The sequence below is a fragment of the Clarias gariepinus genome, chromosome 19 (assembly GCF_024256425.1).
Source record: "Clarias gariepinus isolate MV-2021 ecotype Netherlands chromosome 19, CGAR_prim_01v2, whole genome shotgun sequence".
Classification (NCBI taxonomy): Eukaryota; Metazoa; Chordata; class Actinopteri; order Siluriformes; family Clariidae; genus Clarias; species Clarias gariepinus.
Window position 1 is genome coordinate 20,329,022 of NC_071118.1, and position 17,077 is coordinate 20,346,098.

A 17,077-nucleotide genomic window follows, 5' to 3' on the forward strand; every position below is an offset into this window, starting at 1 on the left:
TGATATTTGGCATAAATAATTTAGAAAATTACCTTGAATACAGGATAAAGCAGTATAGACAATGAGTCAGTTACAATTAGAAAAAAAAAAGTCACCTAGTTCCATGGGGGAGTACAACTATGGAGTATTAAAGGATTTTCAGTGTTTGACAGCTTTGTGCACATAAAGATTTAGCAGATTCCACTCACCAGTTATAGTCACTTTAATGGGAATAGTTGTATTGTTCCATAGACTGAAGAATCAGATGAAATATCTAAATCGAATGGTACAGCTGACTGTCCTCAGTAACTGACTGTAACTTTTGTAAAGCATTCCTGTTCTAATGCAGTCTCTGGAAAGTGTTTTTTGTGCTGAGGTACAAATTGAACTATCTGATAATTACTGTCTTTGGCGTAAGAACTGCTGTTGTTGAGCTGACAGACTAGCTGCCATCTGCTTCACAGTTTGCACTTGTTCAGCTCTTGTTTATTCCTATGTAGTAGTGTATTTATTACATTTACAACACACTGTACTGTACTGGGGTTTGTTAGATATTTCAATTTTTCAATTTCAATTTCACTTTTCAGTCTATATAGTTAAAAAGTGATAATTCAGGATAATTGTGTAACAGTCAGTGGAGTCATCAGGATTGTGTACTTTCTGTATATGAACAGATTAATAAGACAATTGAAAGAAGAAACAAGAGTTTTAAAAAGCACAAATGATTTAAGAAACTCCATTTTCCACAGTTTAATCAGCTTTAAGCATCCAAGTTAGCATCAATAATATATTAGTTGAGTTTTAATAAAAAAAAATTTATATAGTAATCTCATGCTTTGACTAAAACAGAAAAAAGTGGCAGCAAAATAGAGGAATAATGTGGTATGTTTTGAAAAGCTTGAAAAACATTATAGGCAATACAAAACCTTTAATTTTAGCATCATGTGTCTCCTTATCTACGAGTTTCACTTTCACGTAGGTAATTACTATCATAGTACAGATATAACAACTGCTTGTGCATCAATCAACCTTGTGTCCATCATTCATCCCCTACATATATAATATACACAACAATACTTATAAATAAATCTTATATTATTTATGTTACAATATTATAATATTAATATTATCTGATATATATCATATTAATATTTATTATTTATTACATATTTATGTTTAAGTGATTTGGGTTTTTTTGTTATAAAAATATGTTTAAAAATAATATTATTAATATTAATTTATAATAGTGTTAAACGTTTTATTGCTATAAAGATTAACACTAAGAATATAATTGTGAATAAGCACCTTTACACGTACATCCACACAAGTGGTATTTTCGCTTCAACCTGAACAGACAGTTTTGGAAAGCTCTTAGACCTACAGCACAGTATGTTAACTTGTTAACATTAAGGAGAATGATATGCCGCCTCTAAATGTTTGTTGTCCTCATAGGCTATCCGTAGAAATGAATCCAGAGCGTGTGCAGTCCGCGGACAATTAAGCGCGAGGAAGCGTGTGACCCCGTTGGCTTTCCATACTGAAGGAACCTGTTCAATCCAATGGCGAGTCGTTTTCTAAAGCCACAGCACCGCTCAATTCATCCTTAGCGACCGGAGTGGACGAGCTGCTGGACAAGATGCAGCTTCACTGACATTTTAGCTTTTATACTGGAAGACGTTTTTATTTCCTTTCGTTGTATTTGTGTGTGTAATTGTCATGTAGCGGAGGCCGCAGTGCTGGGAGTCTGTTGCTAGGCGGACAGGAGAAAGCCTGCTTTACAGTGTTATTGCGTTGTAACATTGTAACAGGGAGTGTTAAAGACTCACAACGGCGTTTATTCAAATCCTGAACAGTGGATTGTTCACACCTGGAGGTAATTCGACTTCTGCGTGCTTTTCTCACCTTGATTTGTTGCTGCGATTTCGACTGGTTGTCAGGTGTAGCGTTATTATTTATCCATCCCGTCAGTCCAACGTGTGTGTGTGTGTGTGTGTGTTCATTCATTTATCTATTTATCTGTTTATTAGGACAGAATGCACATACAAAATATCATTCTAATGGATTAATATCCTGTTAGTAAAGGCATTCAAAATTAACACTAGTACTGTATTGTCATAAGTTAGCCATCTTAGCTAGCAGTAAGCCAATTAGATGCATTGTGTAATACGATGAACAATAAAACATATCAAAATGTCCAAAAATGGCTATATAAACGAATCAGGTATTAAATATTTTAATTCATATACTCGGCATATATGGAAATAGGATTTAGCAGAGGTTGTGTAAATTATACTGTATATACATATACAAGACACTGTCCAATAATCTAAATCATCAGCCTATAAACATAACATCATCATATGTAACCAATGGTTTATGTGTAACTAATGTTTTTATAAATTACACACTTTTATATTCTGTTATTAGCCAGCATACAGTCCACTATAAACTATAAAGAATGAGTTATTAATTTAAAGTATACTTATCGCAGTTTAAATCACAATCGTAAGAAGTGTCAAAATAATACAATTTATTCAAAGTTTTCTAATGAAAGTCATATGTAGAATATATATACAAGTCATGTAATTTATCATCCAATAAACATGATATATAACCAATTATGCTTGTATTTCTAATGTTTCCTATTTGAATTTACACACTTTTATTTTCTAGAGTCCATTAGAGTCCATAGAGTCCATTAAAATCTTATTTAGTAATGCATCATTGTGACTCTGGCACAAACAGAAGTCTGTTTCTAACTATAACAGAATGAGTCTTGTAACCTTTGATTTAAAAAATTTAAAAGCAAGTGATAGATGTGTGCTGTTACATTTGTATCATATGCAAAGAGTCCAAATAAATTTAATACAATCATTTTTGGACAGTGTCACAAACAATACAAACAGTTTTGTGGCGAGAATCCACTGTTTGTTTGATGCAAATTGTAAGTCATAAGCTGTAATTGCATGTTAGGTACATAGCCTCAGACCCAAAACATGTGTTGGCTGGTTCACAGCATTTGAGGTTAGCGGAAATAATTAAAACTTAAAAAAAAAAAAAAAAAAAAAAAAAAAAATATATATATATATATATATATATTTTTTTTTTCCCCTAAAACATTCTTTAAATAAATTTAAATGACAGACAGATTTAACATGCTAATGCAGCTGTTCTGTGTACGTCATCCCTATTAATTATTCACGTTAAATACATAACGCAACTCTGCTTGTTGTCAGAAGGAAGAAAATAACAGGTAAAGCACTTTTACATAAGATTGTCAAAGATTATAAACATAATATAAAATAAAGAGTTCCCTGATAGAGAACATAAACAAGCTACATGGTGAAAAAAAAATAAAGGCAGAATTTTTACTCACAATGACCTCAAGTGATAATTGACCTCAAACATTTTTTCCCAAATTATTTTACATTTTTTTAAATGGTTTAAAAATAATCCTCGCTCTTGCAACTCGTATTTGGTGCACATAACATCTGTAATATTTACCAATGTTAACAAAGTATATATAACTTATATAACCTTAGATTTGCAATACAGACGTAGCTCTTTAATTCACACTGCATGTTTTCGAATTTGAAGGTAAACAAGGTCATTGCAAAATGTTAGTTATTTCTATATTCATTCATTGGCATAATAATATTAACATTATACTATATTCTGTAGTTTCTACATTGCTGTGTATCATCATTTTGTCGAAAGCTTTACTGTATATGTGACATATGAGTCAGAACCTCCAAGCAGAGGCAACCAGGTTTTGTTCCAAAATATACTGACAGAATCCACAATACTGTTTATCCTCCCATGAACCACTTTACTTTTTGAGATGTTGTCAGGAACATAGGGTGAACTAGACAATCCTGTGCTGCAACATCTGCCATCTGTATTTCCACACTTATTTTACACTTATTACATGCATATTATTTCTACAGTATGTAACATAAAGCAGGACGAAAGTTTTTAAGTGACTACTAAAGTAAGTCGGTTTATAAGGTCCTTATGGGTGTGTATGTGTGTGATGAGTTTGTTCTGTTTTCTAAAGGATGGATACAGATGGAGGGGATGGAGGCCTCGAGATTAAAATCGCTTCACCAGAACTTTACGACTCGGCCCGGGCAAAAATCGACGCCAACCTACGCTGGCTGTTTGCCAAAGCTTATGGTGAAGGTAAACAGATTTTTGTGGCCTGTTTCTTTTTGCTTATGTAGGTGGGGTGTGGGTGTGGGTTTTTGTGTGTGTGTGTGTGTGTGTGTGTGTGTGTGTGTGTGTGTGTGTGTGTGTGCGTGTTTCAGTATGGAGAGCACAAGAGCATGAAAGGAGCTAGAAAGGCATAGAGCTTGTTCCCAGATTGTAAGTCAGCAGTGGTCAATTGTGTGCGGATTGCACTTGGCGTCAGGCCTCACTGCATACCAGTCTTTATTTTGTGTGTGTGTGTGTGTGTGTCTGTGTCTGTGTGTCTGTGTGTGAGTGTGGATGTGTAAAGAGAGTTGTATCATTCAGGCAATATCAATATCTACAGTAATACAATTACTAAGTATGCAAAAATGAATAAGGCAGTAAGACTGTTCATGTCATAGTCTGTTCAAGTTAATCTAAGCTAACTCCATTGCTAGCTACACTGACCACATTTTGTCCCATATTTATGTTGTAGCCTGGTATCTTTACTCTATGTCTGCAAATGTTGTATTTTAAATATTTTATGTTAGTAAGCTTTTAAGCCATCCTGTAACAACTTCAGACGTTTCAGACTTCAGTCTTTCCTCTCACTTTGCTAATTTTTGTTCTGCTGCCGCACAACTTCTGAGACATTCTAACACGACTGGTTCTGCAGAAAAATTAACAATGAGAAATGAACAGCTAATATTGTCTATTTTTCTTTAGTTATGCAACAATCAAAGCAAATGATGAAATTCCGGCCTGCGATTACAGCAAACAGATAATTATAACACCCCCCCCCTGCAGCTTTAGAGTAAAAAGTACCCATTTTATTCTGTAAGTACCTTTTAGACTGAACTCTTTTTTATATAAAGGTAGCTCCATATTTTACTACTTCTCAAACTAATCAACATAGGTCTCAGAAATTTCCCATCCGGTGTGCCTTGTTCAGACTTCTGACAAATGCAATTTGTGTCAAAAGTTGGATCTTTCGGATTGACTGTCCAAACTGTTATTTGCAAATGATCGGACAAAAATTTGATATGACAAAAATCAGATTTGGGATGGCACTCTGAACACGGTATTAATGCTCCATCTGAAAAACACCTCAGATAATACATTCCTTATTTTTTGCCCTCCTTTTATTTCACACTAGTAATGAGGTATGCCCCACCAGAGAACAGCAAAGCTAAGGTACAAGCTATGGGAGGAGCTCTTCTTATATAAGGTCACATTAGACGGAAAATATAATTTCCGTCCATACAAAGAATAAAAGCTGAATTTTTTTTTCTTGTTTATATATATATATATATATATATATATATATATATATAAAATAAAGTTCTATAAATGACTAAGGAAATGACTAAAGAATTTAGCAGAATAGCTTCTCTTTAACATTTTATGCTAGCTAACTATAGCTGCTACCAGGATAATCTCCCTGAAGTGAATTGGCCTTAGTGTGCTAAGCCGTGCATACAGGTGATAAATCTTTTCTTATTATTTATTTCTTCTTAACATTTCCATGAATCATCTGACCATCTTATATTGACTGATGTTAGGTTATCTCAAAATTCAAGTCTGATAAACTTTCTAAAGAATGAGGATAATTTTATGCATCATTCTTTTTTTTATGGATATCCAAGTGTTATTGAGAAAGCAGTGATAAGAAAGTATATCAGAAAAGCCAACATACTATAGATTTGTTTGTGTGGTGATTGTGTGGTTTTACCCGTGTTCTTAAGTGCTTTATGCTTGGAGGAGAGTGACTCAAGTTTAATCGCCCTACAGAAATAACAGCATCAGTATGACATCATTAATCCTTGTGTACAAAGCAGTGTGTGTGTTAATGTGTCTTATTGATGACAAAAACACTATATGGCCGTAGGTTTTTGAAGACCATCACACCCTATCATTCCTGAACTGTAGGAAGTAGGAAGCATACAGCTGTTAGTTGAAGTGGAGGAAATGTAGTGATCTGCATAGAGCTTTGACCTTAACCACACTTAACACCTATAGGATGACCTGGAAACCTGACTGGACCCCAGGCCACCTCGTCCAAAATTAACACATGACACCACTTATGGCTGAATGGACAAATAACCCCAGTAAGGTCTAAAATATAGTGGAAAGCTTGCGAATATGTTTTTTCTACATCATTCACCACAAAACTGGGAGTTTATATTTTATGAATTATTTGCTTAATCTTAACTACTGCTTTTGTTTGGATAGAGGAATATCTTAGTAGTTGGATATTAAAATATTAAGTGTGTGCTTGTGTCTGTGGCTGGGTGTTTTTGTGTATGTGTGTTTGTATCTACTGGCCCTGACCCATTTTAGCCCATTTAGCATTATTTATTAAAGAGAGTAGATGCACTCAGGGTTACACATATATAGGGATAAGGGATCTGCCATATAACCCTGAAGATGCAACAGTTTTTCTTTTTTGTTTGCTTGATTGTTTGTTTTAGGGGGCATTAAATTTTGGATCATGCCCAACAATTTTTTAATGATTTCATTCATCTTGGGTAAGTACTTTATCATGCTCAGGTTAGGATGTCCTTTAGATTACTCCATATTGCACATTTTGGAATAAATTTTTATCCTAACAAATAATACATTGTGCTGTTATAAAGAGGGTGTGTTTGCACATAATCCCCTCCCCCTATTCAGTTCTGGTTAACAGACAGTCGTCGTATGATTAATCCTCCTCACCCTCTAATCAAATTATTTGACCGTTGACCTTCCTGTTGTCTAGAAATTCTCTGAAAATTCTCTCTCCTGTTCATTCTCACATGCAGGATCTCTATCCAGCTATTCACAAACTATTAGGTGATTCCTTTAAAATCAGGTTACCTGCCATGACTGGTCATTTGTGTTAGATGGAATTGATTGTTGAGAGATTAGTTGGACTGCTTCATGAGAACATTTTCCAGAAATACTCTACGTACGTTTCTTTTATTTTCTTAGACATGGGTGACCATAGGCTGGTCTGGTCTGTTACTGCGCACTAGTAAAATATTCAGCGGCTATCCGCAGTACTGGAGAGTGTAGAGAGTACAGTGGAGAGCAGCTGACTGCGAAAATCCACATCCAACACCAATCACTTAAACACAGCTTTGATCATGGCTAATGTTAGCTAAAAAGATAACTTGATTCTACCACAAGGCTAAATCCTAAATCCCACTCTAGCGGCTGATCAAGGGCACTACTTGGTGTGGAACAGCTAGTTAGCGAAGGCTATTCTGAAGTGAAATAAGTGAAGACGTAAAGAGAAACTTACTAGAATCACAGAACTGTTCACAACGTACAGTACATGGATTATTATCCTCGTCTTTTGGGTACATAGTACTGGCAAGAATTTTAAGCTACTGTCACTCCTGCTCTTTGACTTATGGCTATAAATGTGAAAAACTAGTGTTTTTTTTTTTTATATTTTTATTTTTTTAATCTTTTTTGGAACAAAAACACAGCTTAACATATTGTGAGACTGTTTATATAAATACAAGCAACTATATTACAAATCTGCATTAAAATTTTAGGTCTGTTTTGTAAGGACAGAAATTCAGGATGAAACTAGAATTCAGACAGTAGTATTGACTCTAGAGTAACTGTAAACCTTCATACTGACACCATTTGGGTGTTGTTTACAATCTCTCACAGCTCTATCAGGTCCATTTGGCTGAACATCAGAGCTACACTGTTTCCCTACAGATTCAGCGTCCATTGATCTTTATTACGCTGTGGCCACATTTGAGAGTATAAGAATGGAAGTTGCCATGATCAAATGCGTTTAAAAAGATTGCTAGTCAGCTGCTTTCATTATATGTTTTGTTCACAGGCCCATATGCTCATGGATTAGTTCTAGTACTGTCTCTGCGCTTGTCCTGTCATTGCTTTATTTTCCTATTGTGTTAGGACATATGTTTTTTTTTTTTAAATCAGAACCTTTATTAGGCTACATTCACATTAACAGCATAAAGTGATTAAATCAGATTTTTTTACCCTAAGATTTAATATTTTAGGGCATTGTGAACGTTTAAATCTGATGTTTTTTAGATCAGATCTTGGTCAGCCTTCTAAATATTATTCCTGTATTGCCCTTCATAAAACTAACTCTGAATAGGGATGTTAATTAATAATCACTAATGGATTAATTGCCATAAAGAATTGTTAATCGATAATGTTTGTTTTGGTTAATAATGCTCCATAACTCACATATTTATTCATTTATTCTTCGATGGTGTGTATAATTGTAGTTCAAAGTTTTAAAGAAAGAAGGTACTGATATTTGAAAAAGAGCCATTTTAGAATTTATCTTGTCAGACTGTGCGAAATTGAGTGAGCATTGTTGCTAGATTTGGAGTTTTTCCAGGAACTGTGCCATGTTTAATTTTTCCTAGGCTGGAAAAATGTGTTTTAGACTAGTATTAAATATTGTGGTGAAATAGATATGTAGATGCGTAGCCATTTTTTACATTGTGTTCTAGAGCACAAAGCGAGGATGTGCGAACAAAAGAGAGAGATTTGTGCTCGTGCAATAAACAGTTTTTGTTAAGAATGACCAAAATATATAATGGCCAATCTGCAGTTGTCAAAAAAAATCTGTTGATCTGAACCATTTTTTTCAATTCTGTTTGTTTAAACTAATTAATTCTGTTTGTTTGGATTGTGGAGCTATAAAACTAGCCATCAGTCCAACTATCAGTTAAGAACAACAGGTGAAATTTGCAACCCTAATTTTGTCTGTTATGCACTTGCATTATGATTCATTCACCCACACAACAGATGGATGTTTCTAATAAAAACTTAGTCATTCACACAGTATCACTAATGACCAATACCACAGGATTCAGTACTCATTATCTGGGACGTGAGACTAGAATAGCACTTTTATGAGTCTGTCATGCTTAATCTACTTAAGCACATGATTAACTGCTGGTTATAGGTAGCCTAAAGCTAAGTAAAAATAAGTGTTTAAGCTGTGATGTCTGTGATGAGTGGTCCTGCGAGCATAAACCTATCTGTTTAGGTGGAACAGCTAATCTCTAAATCACATGTTTGGAACTCACTTCCAATAAATCCTGTCAGATCAACTGCTGGAAGTTTAGAAACATTCCTAGAGCATTGCTTCAACATTTTAGTTGTTAAGTGATGATACCAGTTTTCATACAATTTTATTTGGTTTCAACTGAAAAATGTTGCATAATAGACATTAGCTGTTATCAGAAGATTTCAGGACTATTCATTGCTCCAATATGCAGTGCTGCTGTTGCTGTGGAAGAGCATTGTGAGTTCTGTTCAGACTCAGGCCACTCTTTCTCTGGCTCTATTAGAAGCAGAAATGATTGCTTTAAAGCATTTCTTAAAAATATGGCAATGAAATTTTATCCAAGTGCATGCATTACTCATGGTGGAATTTAACTGTATTCTGCATATTGTGCAGCCTGCATGAAAATCTCCTTTGAAGTCTCTGACACAATGCTGATGGACACTCAATAAATCCTGTGTTTCTGTGAATGCAAGGCATTTTTTTAGTACAATGTGTTTTAATAGGATAAAAGATTAACATTTGTTTGGTTAATAGGCTTTTAACTTGCTTTTTTGAGCCCCACCTGAAAGCAGTGCCTCTCTGGTAGTAAATGCAATCTTTTTTGGAGAGTCTTGTCTTTTGTCCCACCTCTTGACACATGGCTTCTTCTCACCGTGATTGGTAGTTCTACTGAAGAGCGGAACCTTGTCACTGGAAACAGTGAACCCGAATGACTTATCAAGCACATCTGAGCCAGCTCATTGTCTGAGTAGCATGATCCCAAACAGTTTTAGTCACTTATATATCTTGTTTTTTATATGTTGTAATTTGTAAATACAGTACCAGTAACAAATTTGGAGACACCTTCTAATGGTTTTTATGGGTTCTAATGGGCCAGGGGTAGCTCAGTGGTTAAGGCATTGGACTACGGTTCGGAAGATCCCAGGTTCAAACACCACAACCACCAAGTTGCCACTGTTGGGCCCTTGAGCAAGGCCCTTAACCCGCAACTGCTCAGATGTATAATGAGATAAAAATGTAAGTCGCTCTGGATAAGAGCATCTGCCAAATGCCTAAATGTTTTTTGTTTAGGGATTTTCTTATTTTAAACTATAAAACAACACATAAGGAATTATATAATTAAGTAACAACAACAGCAACAACGGTCATTTTTTATTTTAAGACATGAAGGACAGCTGTTCTTTAATAGTTCTTGCAAGAACAGGATTGTCAAGTGCATTTGCGAAACCCCTCAAGCACCATGATAAAACTGGCTCTCATGAAGACCATCCCAGGAAAGCAAGACTACCTCTGCTGGAGAGGAGAAGTTCATTTAGAGTTACCAGCCTCAGAAATCACCAATTAACAGCACCTCATAATAGAGCCGTTATGCAGGCTTTACAGAGCATAAGTAGCAGATACATCCCAATATCAACTGTTCAAAGGTGATTAGTGCATATTTTGGATACCTCCAGCACTCTTTTACAATGATTTTCCATAATCGTTCCTGATTTTTATTTCTTTCTACGTTGTAAAGGAATGCTGAAGACGTCCGAAACATGCATAATTCTCTTTTAAAAAGTGAGATGTGTCTGCTACTTGTGCTCTGTAAAGACTTTATAATAACGCTTCTAATCTGAGGTGCTGTTAATTGGTCATTTTTCAGGCTGATAACTCTAAATGACGGATTTTGCAAATGCACTTGACAATACTGTTCTTTCAAGAACTATTACAGAAAGGCTGACCTCTGTGTCTTAAAATAACAACTAACTGTTGTTTTTGTTGTTACATAATTACCTAATTCCATATGTGTTATTTTATAGTTTTGAAATCCCCAGTATTGTTGTAGAATGTAGAAAATAAATCACTAAACAAAAACAAAGAAATTTGTAAGTGACCCCAAACTTTTGAATATTATATATATAGAGGGTATAGTTCTGTTTAATTTTTTTTTCTGTTTTGATTAATTTCAGGAATTAGTTGTTTGGAAGTCTAGCTAGCCAGAGGTGGAAAGAGTAATAAACTTTTGTACTCAAGTACAAGTACTGTTACTTCAGTGAAATTTTACTGAAGTACAAGTAAAGTTACCATTATAAAAATCTCCTTAAGTAGAAGTAAATAGTAGCTTATAAAATTTTTTATTCAGAGTAAAAGTTACTGAGTTACTTTCATTTTTTAAATTATTATTCATTTTAATTCATTTTTTTTTACTCAGTAGCGAATATGATTTCAAATGTAGCAAAGTACAATACTTTAAACGAACAATACTTAAGTGAAAGTAAAATTACAGATTTTAAAAACTACTTTAAAAAGTAGAAGTACACAAAAACACTTTCCACCTCTGTAGCTAGCTTGCTGTCACTTCCACCTAGCATATCTATCTAGTAGCTTAACTGTGTTTGTTACTAAAGTACAGAAACTGTTAATGTTGATCTGATTTTTAAAAAGTGTTTTGATTCTTATACATATGAGAAGAGATTGAAACTTGAACAACCCTGTAAATGAGCTGTTACTATGTAAACGATGATATTTCGGCACAAATACACAAATATAATCCTGTCATTCATGTTACATTCTGAGTATAAGTCTTGCATAATTAGCCACTTTGTGTATTAGGACTGGTCTTTAGTATACAAGATGACTGATGAGCTTACAATGTTCTGTTTAATTGTATCTATTCTGTCTTCTTTCTCCTTATGTCATACACTGCTTACTGTATGTCTGTCCCATTTTTAATGTTTCTTTCTTTTCCTCTCTACGTCTCTCTCTTGACAGATCATGTGCCGGACGATTTGAGAGACCCATTCTACGTGGATCAGTATGGTGTCGAGCACATTAAGCCTCCTGTCCTGGAGCTGCTGCTCTCGGCTGAGCTCTATTCACGCGTGTGTGCCTTCCTCTCGCTGGGCGAGCAGTCGGCTACGCGCCACACACACCACTCGGTCCTGCAGGTGCTTGCCCGTCAGTCCATCCACGTCCTGGAGCCTGACGGCACGCCTGTAACGCACCACGACCTCATTTCTACCCCCATCAGGATGGTGAGGGTGTTTGGATGCTGACCCCTGACCTTTTGCCAAATGGATTTATGCATAATGATTGGTGTGTTTGTGTCAGAATGGGAGAACCAGCCTCCCACACGATGACCATCTGCTCACAGCCTGCATGTAGATGTGTCTTGCTTTGTGTAATCGGGGCCGCACAATAACCCAAATTTTCACTTCTGCTATTACTGCGCTTTATCTATTTATTATGTAATATTGTAAATATTGGGTTCCTAGGAGCAGGTCAGAAATCCTGGATTAAAAGTATGTCTCAGTTCAGTGAGGTAGAATGGAGAATGAATGACTGAATATATATTATAATGAGCAGGTGGTGGAGGGTAGTGTTGGGATAATATTTGGTCAGTTAAAACAAACCAGATTTAGAGACTAATGACAGTCTCAGTCGGACCCAGAGACTGATTCATTCTATGTTATTGGGTTTAGAATTAAGAATTGTTGTTTGTTAAATTTACATGTTTTTATTATTTGACATCAAATATGCAAGGACTTAAAGACTAAATAGCATGAGTCTGCCTTAAACTTATGAGGCTTGTATTACTTACTGCTCTTCTGGTAAACCCATCCAAAAACACTACTGGATAGAAAACTATTGATTTTTTTTGTTAAGGGATAAACATAAAAACACACTTGCTACATGTGAATTATTATTGTGTTTGTAATATCATTGCTTTAAATAACGAGGGGTGTTCAAGTCAAACCTGAAATTTTGATTGTCCAGAATAACAACATATTTAGGATAATAAAAACTACTTGTATTAGTGGTGCTTGCGAAGCAAAGTATTATCTTTCAGGTTCATTTTTCTTTATCCTTTTTTAAATATTCTTCGTCCATACAAACTTTGGTGCAAAACTAATCCTTTAGAATTTGTCATAGACACATGAAAGAGATATCAAATCGTGCGGCTTATTTTAAGGGGTGGGGAGTAAATTGCCCCACAAAGGGCAATTTACTGCCCAAAAAATCCCATAGACTTAACATTGAGACCAACTTTGACGGATTCTAGCACAGAGCAAGAATTTTGTAGAAATATAAAATCTGCCACATTTGAAGAGGCCTGCAAGCTGTGTTAGAACATAACCCGCAAGAGGGTATAAGTTGTACCCCTGGGATGCAAGAGGTCCTCAAATTTGGCCCATTGACATATTATGGGGAAGGCACCCCCTTCACTAAGAAAACAGGAAGTGCTCACAGTTGCATTCCCTTTAAAGAGTAAAAAATAGGAAATATGAACTATATATTAAACATAACTTATAATTATCAGTTTGTGCCTACCATCAAGCTATAAAGTTTTCTTAGTATGCAGGAGCCATGTTTGGTACCGCTGGTCCACATCTAAAATGCTGGCCTCTTAGGACACCCTTTAATGGCTAAAGTGGATTGCAACGAGGTCAGGACTATACAGGGGATGTGGCAATAACTCATAGAACTTCTGGAATGTGCAAGTGGTGTTTAAAAGTACGTACAGTTCAGTTAATTTTCAAGTATCAGGCAATCTGAATGCTTACTGAAACGACTACAGCCATCTCTCTCAGCCATCTCAGCCAGGACCATCATTTATGGATGAACGTTTTACACATTTATGGGAAATTTCAGCACGAGTTCCAGTTTGACTTGAACACCCCTTGCATAACAAAATATTCAAAAGCATGCATTTAACTTAAGAATATCTACAGGTACACTGTTGTTGGTTTTTGACTGTGTGTGTTTTTGTGTATACAGAGCTCCCATATCCCTCTGATTGATGCCCTGATGCTGGCATGTACGATGGAGATGATGAGTGTAGAGCAGGTGATGTCATGTCTTAAACGCTTTTCCACTTTCTCCCCAACCAAAGAGCTGCAGCGGCCCTTCCACATGGAAGAGGCCATGCTCATCTGGATCAACAAGGTCAGTAATTCTGTCTGGTGTGTGTTTGTGTTTATCATTTATGGATATTACCATCCACATTAGAGATATGACTAACTACAGTACCTAATGTTAATGTTTAAAGATATAACATTGCTGAACATACAGTCATGTGCAAACAAATTGTAGAAAACCTTTTGCTTACACTGTTCCACTTAACTGCCAATGACTGTGAAACCTAAAGAAGACCATTAATTTGGCACCACTGTCAATGTTTGAAATGCATGGATTAAATTTTTTAGTTTGGTAGCACTGTTTCTGTTTTACAAGATTTAATTTGTGCACATGCATATGAGTGCGTTTTCACTTACAATGCAGTTATCTTTACCAGGCTGAAGTTTATAGCACTGATGCATGCTTGTGTCTATCAAATAAAAGAAATTGTTGTATTTTACTTTGATGCTAGAATGCTTTGGAGGTGACTGGCAAGCAAACGACATACTAAAAACTAAGACAAACCAAATAGAGGGATGTACTGCTAAGCTTTATTAGCAAGTCAGACCAAGACATGCACTGCAATTTGGCACGCAAACTTAACCTTACTCTAACCAGGTGACATTAAACTTAGCGAGGAGAAAACACAAGCTAAATGGGTTGTCTCCCACATTTCAGTCAAATTGTGTTGTTCTTTGAAATATATATCCTCTTCGATATTGTCTCCATTTATACATGAGAGGGAGGAGGGGAAATTTGTGTCCTGAGCGAAGACTACCCTTAAAGTGATAAAAGAGCAGTAGTAAAGTAAGCATTTTATGAGTAGATGAGCTTAATAATGGATGCATATATAGGCATCATTAACTGCAACCCAGCATAATTACACTCTCTTCTTAAAGCTTCACAATTATACTTTTTTAACTAGTTAATATAAGCCTCACAGGTCTCCTGTGTCCTGAGCTCCTGATTTAGCTGAAATAAAGCTCATAGCATTCATGCCTGATATTTTTTTCACTTTCACTCATAACACATTTACCTGCTCTATTAACTGGTCTTGTCTATTAACACTCTTCTGGTGATGTGTATTTTCTCAATCAATAAGAACACAAAAACACAGTGCTTATCCCCCTGATGTATGGAACATTATAAGGCATTTTCCAATCCATATTCTGAAAAACACACCACACAGAAAAGGAATTTAACACACCACTAGGAGGTAACCATTAACGTGTAGCTGCTTACCTGCCTATCTTTTTTTTTTTTTCCCCCGATTTTCTCCCCAATCTAGTCGTGGCCAATTACTCCCCGTCACTAGGAGGCTCCCACACACATCAAGGCTACTACAACCACTCAGTCGGGAGGACGAAAGCTATCCCGTGTTTTATCCACATACTATGGATCTTTAGCTACTAAAAGCCAGGTTGGCTATATTAGACCCACAGTGTGCCTAAATTCAGCAAACTAGTTTATGAAACAAAAACTTTAAAATAGTTACACTTACAGATTTAGCATCCACACCTGAGCTTTAGTATTTTAATAAAACCAACTTAAAATTGTCCCTCGTTAACAAGGCAGTTGATGTGAAATAATTCTCTCTCTCTCTCTCTCTCTCTCTCTCTCTCTCTCTCTTTCTCTCAGACACACTCACATGCACACATGCTTCAGCCTAGATGTAAATAAACATTTTGCTTCACTCAAAAAGACTATCCTGGTCAGTAAGCCGAGCCCCGAGCTAGAGCTGAATCTTATCACCTTTTAGTTCAGGAACATTGTATATAATGTCACAGACAAAACAATTCAGAAGGCTGTGATTAAAGAAACATACAAAAGCAAGAAAAAAAATGAAAAAAAGAGTCTTTCTTTTCTTTTTTGATGAGTATGTCACAGTCCGGAATGATAAAAAAATGAATTTTGTTTTATTGGTCCCCTTTCAATAACTACACTGGACACACACAGAAGGCTTTACAAGTTAAATAAGTTCTGAGAGTTTGAATGTGTAAAAGTCCAAACTTTTACACATGCCACATTTATTTCTGTCCTTAATTCTTTTTAAAGGTAAATAAGAAATATATATACTGCTCAAAAAAATAAAGGGAACACTTTGTTCCAGTTTGACTTAAACGCCTCTCTTATGTGTATGCATGGTTCAAGTCAAACCGGGACTAAGTGTTCCCTTTATTTTTTTGAGCAGTATATTTCACAACAAGTGCAGTTCTGTTCACCTGAAAACCACAAAAATATGTTATGTTACTATAATGCTAGAATGGCTCGTTTTGATAACTCCTTTATTGTGTGACAAGAGATGTCTTGGGTTAAATTTTTTTTAATAGTAATATTGAAAATATTATTATGGGTTCATCAACATGCAGTAGGAATGCAGAAATAGATTATGTTGTTGATCTGACATTTTCAGGTCCTTTTCTGATTTTAATCATGCCCCTGAGACTGGTATACTGCTGTGAATAGACAGTGAGTGCATTTCAGTGCGACATGATAGCAATGCATGGATGAAGATGAAAGGCAGTGCAACTGGGTATTAAAGTATGTTGATTTCTAAAGCAATGTTTAATTCTAAAAAAGTGAGACATTAATTTGGTGAGACATGTTTTCATTATCTATTATTTAACAATAACATTTCTGTATTGTATTTTAAAATTTCTTTATGCAATCCATCATCCTTGTTATGACTCCTGAGGTCTAAAGATGATATGTGTGTGTGTGTGTGTGTGTTTTGTAGGTTATTTCCAGAACCAGAGAGATCTGTGAGAAGGAGTTTAAACTGAAACAACAATTGATGGACTCACCATGTCATCAAAAGGTACAATTCACCAATCGCACATCTGCATGACTGCAGAATTCACGTAATCATAATTATTTAGCACTGTTCCCCTTACACACACACACACACACACACATATACAATATGGGCAAACAATACACTGTGACCAAGCATAAAAAACGAATCTATTAGAACCTGGATTGTAGGGTATAAAA

At 35.5% G+C, this 17,077-nt stretch overlaps 1 protein-coding gene across 2 annotated transcripts in view; it reads left to right on the plus strand.

Moving 5' to 3' along the window:
• The first annotated feature begins 1,543 nt into the window (after positions 1-1,543).
• Positions 1,544-17,077, plus strand: part of camsap1a (calmodulin regulated spectrin-associated protein 1a) — a 36,824-nt gene continuing 21,290 nt past the window's right edge. For both annotated transcript variants that reach the window (XM_053479190.1, XM_053479191.1), the window contains exons 1-5: positions 1,544-1,852; positions 4,037-4,161; positions 11,957-12,219; positions 13,964-14,131; positions 16,821-16,901. In XM_053479190.1, coding sequence (XP_053335165.1) covers positions 4,038-4,161; positions 11,957-12,219; positions 13,964-14,131; positions 16,821-16,901 — 636 coding nt within the window. In that variant the 5' untranslated portion in view covers positions 1,544-1,852; position 4,037. The remainder of the gene's footprint in view (positions 1,853-4,036; positions 4,162-11,956; positions 12,220-13,963; positions 14,132-16,820; positions 16,902-17,077) is intronic.